Below are 7,500 nucleotides of genomic sequence, written 5' to 3'. Positions count from 1 at the left end.
GTGTGTATTTATATTTATTTATGTTTGTATATCTATTTATATATATGTGTGTGTGTTTGTGTCTTTGTGTCTTTTTGGAGTTTTTATATAATTTAAAGTGTGAATATTTTGGTAGTTGTTTATGTCATAATCATTAGTACCATAATAATGACAATATTGACAGTACTTATAATGATATCATTATCGTTATTATAATGTTTGTGTACATATTATAGATATATATATGTGTGTGCATATATCTATATAGGATAACATATATATATATATATATATATACATACATATATAGTGTAAATATTATCGTTAATGGGGTTTTTACATCTTATATCGATGATTATCATCTTCATTGTTAGCACTATCATTATTCAGAGTATTGTCATCACCATGTTATCATGAACTATCATACTTTATCATTGCTGTCATCGACACTGTGTTGAAGCGCCTCGGCACACTTTAAAGACCACAAGCCTCGTTACAAACACCATTAGCTGAAGGAAAGACGAACCTCTTTAAGGAACGTGTATGGAAAGTGAGGTTTTCTTGGGGCATGTCGGAAGTGCTTAGTTAATATTCGAAATAACAACTATGGTTTGGTGTTCTGTAACTTCAAGCATCGACATTTGCATATTCTGAGCTATTATATCCGTCACGGCTGTAATATGGAAATTTTTAGGATTCTGACGTGTATGTGTAAATGTGTGTACGTTTGTGTATACGTATGTCGCACGCACACGTACACGGATACTCTCTTACGCATACACACATATAGATACACATACACACACGTATACACACACACAGAGAGAGAGAGAGAGAGAGAGAGAGAGAAAAGCAATAAAACCTTGTAGAAAGTTATCTCTCTTCCGGTAACAGGATGCGCAAAAGACACGTGATTTTGTAACAACGCATGCGCCCTGAAGTACCCATGACCCCCCCCTCCCCCTCCCCTACTTTCAACCACTCATCTCCCTTCCATCTTCCTGGTATGACATAGTGGGGGGGGGGGGGGGTGAAAGCTGGCTGTAAAACTATATGTGGATATAGGGTGTCATTAGCATATGTTAATATATGTGCATATGTTATTTTTTTGTGATACTTTGAGATTTTTTTTTTTAATTATAATCGCCTTTTTGATTAATCTGACATGAATAATTTCACTGTGGTTTTGGCTAGGCTCAAACAATATCTATATATGTGTGTGTGTGTGTGTGTTAAAAAGATCAAATGCTATAATAAACCACTAAACTTCCTCTCAAACAGAAGCTTCAGAAGGCGCTTGACAATCAGGACAATTCCTCACTCTGGGGCAGCGTTTATGAATTAAGTTCGGTGGCCGGCGGCTTGAAGGTGTTTCAACCCCCCCCCCCCCCCACCCTTGGCTCGATTCCCCTTGGGTATAGGAGTAAAGGAGAGAGATTAGAGCCCCCAGGCAGAAAGACAGTTGGAATGATCACCGATGATGTTTAGAGCGAGCGTGTGTGTGTGTGTGTGTGTGTGTGTGTGTGTGTGTGTGTGTGTGTGTGTGTGTGTGTGTGGAGACAAACGTACTTGCATATATGTTTTATAGGTAGGATTGTTTTTCTTTCTTTTGTTATTAACATTATTGCATAAGCATGATTATCATTCGTCTTCTTTTTTTCAACATATTCATTACCTCTTTCTCTTCTTCCAGATTTTCTTTCTTCCCCATTTCGTTCTTCACGTTTATCTCGCCATCCCTCCTCGTCAGCCCCACACTTTTTATTTTTTATTATAGTACAGTCTCTATCATTTTCCTTCCCTCCCTCCTCTCCTCTTCCCTTTTATGACGTTCATTCTTCCCTCCTTTTGTTTTTCCTTCCTCTCCTCCTACCTTCTTTCCTCCCACTTTTCCTCTTCCTCCTTCTACTGCTACTTATTTCATTCCTTCTCTCCTTCCTCCACTCCTTCCTTCCATCTTCCTCCTCTTCTACGTTCCACCCCCCGCTCTCCCTCTCCATCATCTCCATCAGCGCTTCCTCCTAACCCCCACCCCCCACCCCCACCTTCTCCATCAGCGCTTCCTCCACTCCCCCCACACTTTCTCCACCATCCCCATCAGCGCTTCTTCCTCCACCCCCCCCCCCCCACCATCTCCACCATCTCCATCAACACTAAAAGGTTTCATCGCCGAAATGACCGCATTCTGTAGCGGAGCGAGGGGCGTCGGGAGGTAGGTTACATTCCTCGCGTTCCTGGCCCTTGCATAACCCCTGGAATAATAATGGTAATGGCGACAGCTATGAGACAGGCGGCCGTGGGTTTATTCTATTTCTCTTTCTCTTTTTTTTCTGCGCTGAGAAATATCCTTATTTATTTTTATTCGGATTTCCTGATTTCGATTTTGTTTTTGTTTTTTCTTATTCTTTTTCTTTTTATTCTTCGTTGTGGCATTTCACTTCCTGTTTGGCGCCGTGGTATACTTTTCGTGCTTCTGTTCCCCAGGTGCCTTTCTCACAGTTTGAATCCCTTGGCGAAATTTAGTACTTTTCTCCCCATCATCATCCCTCCTTAGGGCGATCACCTTTCCCCCTTCCCTACCCCCCTTCCTCCCCTGCCCCTGGTTGGATCCCTTTCTTCCCTTCCCTCTCCTCTTCCCTTTTCTCCACCCTTTTCTCCACCCTTTCCTTTCCCATCCTTCGTTTTCGTCTTTCCCCTTCTCCAAACTCGCCCTTCTGTTCCTTTCTTCCCTTCTCTCTCCCCTCCCTCCCTCTTTTTCATAATCTTTCATCTCGTCCTTCTCTCTTTCCTTTCTTTTCGTGTCTCTCCTCGTCTCTCCAATTTCGTCTTTCCCCATCCAATTCTTTCCCATTCGTTCTTCTCTTTTCTATACTACCTCTTCGTCTTTCCCCTTCCCCACCCCTTCTTCCTCCCCATTTCCCTATTCCCGTTCCCCCGCCCCCCGCCCTCCCCTTTCCCACTCCCCTCCTACTCCCCTTTTCCCTCCCCCCGCCCTTCCCCTTCCCACTCCCCTCCCACTCCCCTTTCCCCTCCCTCACGTTTCCCTCTCCCTCTTTCCCATTCCCCCTCCCCCTCCCCCTCCCCTTCTCCACCCACCCATTCTCCAACTACCCCCCCCCCCCCGCCCCCGCCCCTCCCCTACCCCTTCTCTACCTTCCTGTTGCGGATTCGGTTTGGAAAGGATTTTCGTTATTGTGGCACGATTGTCTCTAGTGTAATGCCTGGCTCTGGCGTGACCTTTTGGCTGGGTGTGTAGCGGCTCTGTGGGGGGTGGGGGGAGGAGCGGGTGTGGGCGGAGGGGAGGAGGTGGAAGGGGAGAAAGATAGGGAGGTGTGGGGGGTGTTCCTGCGTCTGTCTGTGGGTCTGTTTCTCGATTCTATCGGTTTTCTCTCTGTCGGTTTTTTTTTTTTTTTTTTAATTTATGTTTTATTTTATTTATTATTTTGTGTTTATTCATTTATTTATTTATTTGTTTTGTGTGTGTGTGTGTGTGCGCGCGCGCGGGTCCTCTTTTTCTCTCTTTGCTTTATCTTTCTCATTTATCTTTGTTTCTCTCTCTCTCTCTCCCTCTCTCTCTCTCTCTTTCTCTCTCTCTCTCTCTCTCTCTCTCTCTCTCTCTCTCTCCCTCTCTCTCTCTCTCTCTCCCTCTCTCTCTCTCTCTCTCTCTCTCTCTCCCCCTCCCTCCCTCCCTCCCTCCCTCCCTCCCTCCCTCCCTCCCTCCCTCCCTCCCTCCCTCCCTCTCCCTCTCCCTCTCTCTCCCTCTCTCTCCCTCTCTCTTCCTCTCTCTTCCTCTCTCCCTCTCTCTCTCCCTCTCTCTCGCCCTCTCTCGGTCTCTCACACACACACACACACACACACACACACACACACACACACACACACTTTGTGGATGTGCCTATTACTATCTCTACCTATTTCCTTCTCCCTCTCAGTTACCTATTGTTTCTACCATTCTTCCCTTCGTCTTACACCTTCCCCACTTGTTTTTATGCGAGTGAGCGTATGCACATATCTGGCGTTGCTGAGTGATGCACAGAATACATCATTAGAACTGTAACAAAGAGATGTCATGGTCGAAGGAACGTCGTGTAAGTACTTTAAGTGAAGAGTTAAGTCACTCGTAATGTTTAGTTCGGCAGGAAATGTTATTTATGTGTACGTGACTTCTTGGAGTTACGTTCCGTCTCTGTTCGTCTCTTTTTTTTATCTTCTCCCCATCCATCTGTCATCTTTCAATCCATCCGCCTATTCGTGTCTTCTCCACCCCTCCAGCATCGTTCCCCCTCACTTTCCCCTCTCGTTGCTAAGGCTTCCATGTGTTGCAGGTGAGGAGGTGGGCGCAGCGTGGCAGGATGTGAGGCTCTCCCACCCTCAGTAGTATCATGGCCCAGGAGTTCCTCCCGCTCTGCGATGTGCTCTTCAACATCATCTCGCTGGCGTCCTACTTCTGTGACGTGGTGTTCGACGTGGTCACCATTTACACCCTGTACGAGCATCAGGAGGTGGTGTGGTTCACGCTGTCGCTCTCCTGCGTGCTCCTGTCCCTCGTCGTGTGCCAGCTCTGCTCCTTCAAGTGGTACCTCTCGAGCCTGCGCAAGGACCTGGCCAAGAAGGACTGCGACCTTAGTCTCATGATCCTGCTGCACTTCTTCCAGGGAGGCGTCCTGTGGCGCTACTTCAAGCTCTTCATCCCCGTCGACCTCCGCTACGTGAAGCACGAGGTGCGGGACCTGTGCATGCTCAGGCTCATCCACGCCTTCTGCGAAGCGGCGCCGATGCTGCTCATACAATTGTACCTCATCTGGCGGAAGCCCTCGCTCTCTGAGCTCACGGACCTCAACATCGTCTCCACGGCGCTGTCCCTCTTCAGCGTGTGCTGGGCGCTGGCCTCCTTCAACAAGAATGTCCGGCGCCACAACGTGCACCGGCTGGTCCTCACGTGGCTGGGCGTGATCTTCCAGTTCGTGTGGCGCCTCGGCACCATCACCTCGCGCTCCATCGCCCTCACCGTGTACGCGACGCTCTACGGCTACTGGGTGTTCCTGGTCATCGCCCTCCACTGGGTCTCCATGTTCCTCTGGCTCATCTCGCCCAAAAACGTCTTCCACGGCGAGAAGATGCCCCTGTTCAAGAAGGTGATCTTCTCCATGCTCATCGCCTTCTGCTACATCTTCTGCTACATCAACCTCCAGGAGATCAACGCTAGACAAAAGATGGTGGCTTTCTACATCACGATGCTGCTGGAGAACGCCCTGCTGATCGCAGTGTGGTTGGGCGGCCTGAGGACGCAGCCCTGGTACCAGCACCCCGTGACGGCCCTGGTGTTCGTCGCCTTCGGCTTCGGGATCCTGTTCATGATCCTCTACTACCAGCACTTCCACGTCAAGAGGCTCAAGCACAACTACACCATGTCGTCCTCCATCAACGCTTACTCGTCGTGCACAGGTAAGGCCGACGAGCCCTGCTAACGAGAGGAAGAGAATGGGGTCCCCCTTCTGCAGCCTCTCTATTTTTTATCTGTATCGTATTTTTCTAATTACTTGTGTGTTTTTGCAGAATTTTCATATGTCAATAAGTACTCTCCTTACTAATTGTTTACATTTTTACTTAAGAACATCTACATGTCACCAAGTACTATTAACCTTCTTATTAGACACTGACTAAATCCACCATAAGCATGCCTAACCAGCGCACGCCCTTCTCCCCAGGCTGCCAGCTGGGCCAGTGCACGGACAAGTCGCACCGGATGCCGTTCCCCTACTACCTGAACGAGCTCTCCGCGAGCGACAACAGCACCATCGCCTCCAACACGCAGCAGAACGGCACGGCGAAGCTGAACAACCTGCAGAACATCGAGACGCGGGCCGACCACCACTCCAACCCGCCCACGCACCCGCACGCGTACCCCCCCGACGGCCTCCACGTGCCGGGGGTGTTCAACTGCCGCTTCAACCCGGGCATCAAGAGGAAGAAGAAGAAGCCGACCAGCTTCGTGCCGCCGCCAGTGCCCGTCATCCCGTCGCTTGCGGTGCCCAACAACAGTACGGCCGCAAACAATAACAACAACAACAATAACAACAACAACGGGCGCGTGGTGCCCTTCTGGAAGCGGCCGCTGCCGCAGTCCATTTCAAGCGACCACGAGGGCAGCGTGGGCTCCAGGGTCAACATCCAGCAGAAGCTGCAGGAGAAGAAGCAGCAGCAGATCGCGGAGCTGCGCCAGATCGAGGAGGAGATAAAGGCGGGCAAGCTGAAGCGGCCGCACCCGAGCGACATCTCGGAGTCGGGCACGCTGCGGCAGCCCATCCCGCGCTCCAAGAAGCAGCCATGGCTCAAGCCCGAGCCGCCGCTCGACTACCCGTACCTGGTGGTGGACGCCTCGGCCGCGTCCGTGCCCGCGCCCGCGCACAGGAAGCAGCGCTCGCAGACCCCCGAGATCCTGCTGGCGCCGCACTACCTCGACAACACCAGGATTTACTACGACTACCAAGACCCGCGCTGGAAGTACGGCAACAACTACCACCTGCCCTCCGACGACATGAGCGGGTCCAGCCATTCCAAGCGCTCCACCAAGAGACGAAACCGGAAGGCCGATAAGAACACCGACAACAGAGATAAGGTGATCTACAAGTCCTACAGAATACCCTCAGATCTCGACAGTCAGATATCCTTGCCGAGGTCCTACACGCTGCCCAGGGAATTCAAGTATTACAGAAGACCCAAGTCGAGAAAAGCTGTCAGGTCCGATCACTTCATGGCGTCCACCAACTCGAGTGACGGTAAGTTTCTGTCTCTCTCTCTCTCTATGTCTCTCTCTGTCTCCCTCTGTTTCTCTCTCTCTGTCTCTCTCTCTTTGTCTCTCTCTCTCTTTGTCTCTCTCTCTCTCTCTCTCTCTCTCTCTCTCTCTCTCTCTCTCTCTCTCTCTCTCTCTCTCTCTCTCTATTTCTCCCTCTCCCTCTCTCTCTCAACCTTATAATAAAAACTATAATCATAATAATATTATTATTGATATTATTAATAGTAATAATAATAATACTAAGAATAATAATAATGATAATAAAATTAATGAGAATAATCATAACAAAAGTAATAACAAAGCTAGCCCCCTGACCTCCTCTTCCTCTTTGCCCTCAGGTGACGTGGATTCCTGCGACGAGGGCGACCTAGGCGAGTCCATGGGGCGCCTCAACAACGCCGTCCACTTCCACATCAACCACAACCACCACCACCACTACCATCACCACAGCTTCCTCCACAACCACCACACCAACCACGTGGCTGAGTCTCCGCCGCACCCACAGCATCCACTTAGAGCTCGAATCCACGCGGCCTTCCACCGGAATCTGGCCAACACTCACGAGACCAAACTGTGATGATGTAATGGTGTTGAGGGGCGGGCGGACTGTTGCCGTGTTGCGTTGTGTTTAAGTTGTGAGGTGTTGCGTTGTCTTGCGTGTTTTATGGTGTCTTAAGAAAAAAGAGAGGATTATTTTCTTATGTTGTGGCATTGGGGGGAAAAAA

General features: G+C 49.5%; 1 protein-coding gene across 2 annotated transcripts in view; it reads left to right on the top strand.

Moving 5' to 3' along the window:
• Positions 1–7,500, top strand: part of LOC125029247 — a 12,080-nt gene that overhangs the window by 3,842 nt on the left and 738 nt on the right. For both annotated transcript variants that reach the window (XM_047619140.1, XM_047619139.1), the window contains exons 2-4: positions 4,305–5,424; positions 5,688–6,758; positions 7,114–7,500. The exon at positions 7,114–7,500 is cut by the window's right edge and continues 738 nt beyond it. In XM_047619140.1, coding sequence (XP_047475096.1) covers positions 4,362–5,424; positions 5,688–6,758; positions 7,114–7,352 — 2,373 coding nt within the window. In that variant the 5' untranslated portion in view covers positions 4,305–4,361 and the 3' untranslated portion in view covers positions 7,353–7,500. The remainder of the gene's footprint in view (positions 1–4,304; positions 5,425–5,687; positions 6,759–7,113) is intronic.

The sequence above is a fragment of the Penaeus chinensis genome, chromosome 9 (assembly GCF_019202785.1).
Source record: "Penaeus chinensis breed Huanghai No. 1 chromosome 9, ASM1920278v2, whole genome shotgun sequence".
Lineage (NCBI taxonomy): Eukaryota > Metazoa > Arthropoda > Malacostraca > Decapoda > Penaeidae > Penaeus > Penaeus chinensis.
The sequence above is the reverse complement of the archived record's forward strand: the minus strand, read 5'-3'. Positions and strand labels throughout refer to the sequence as shown.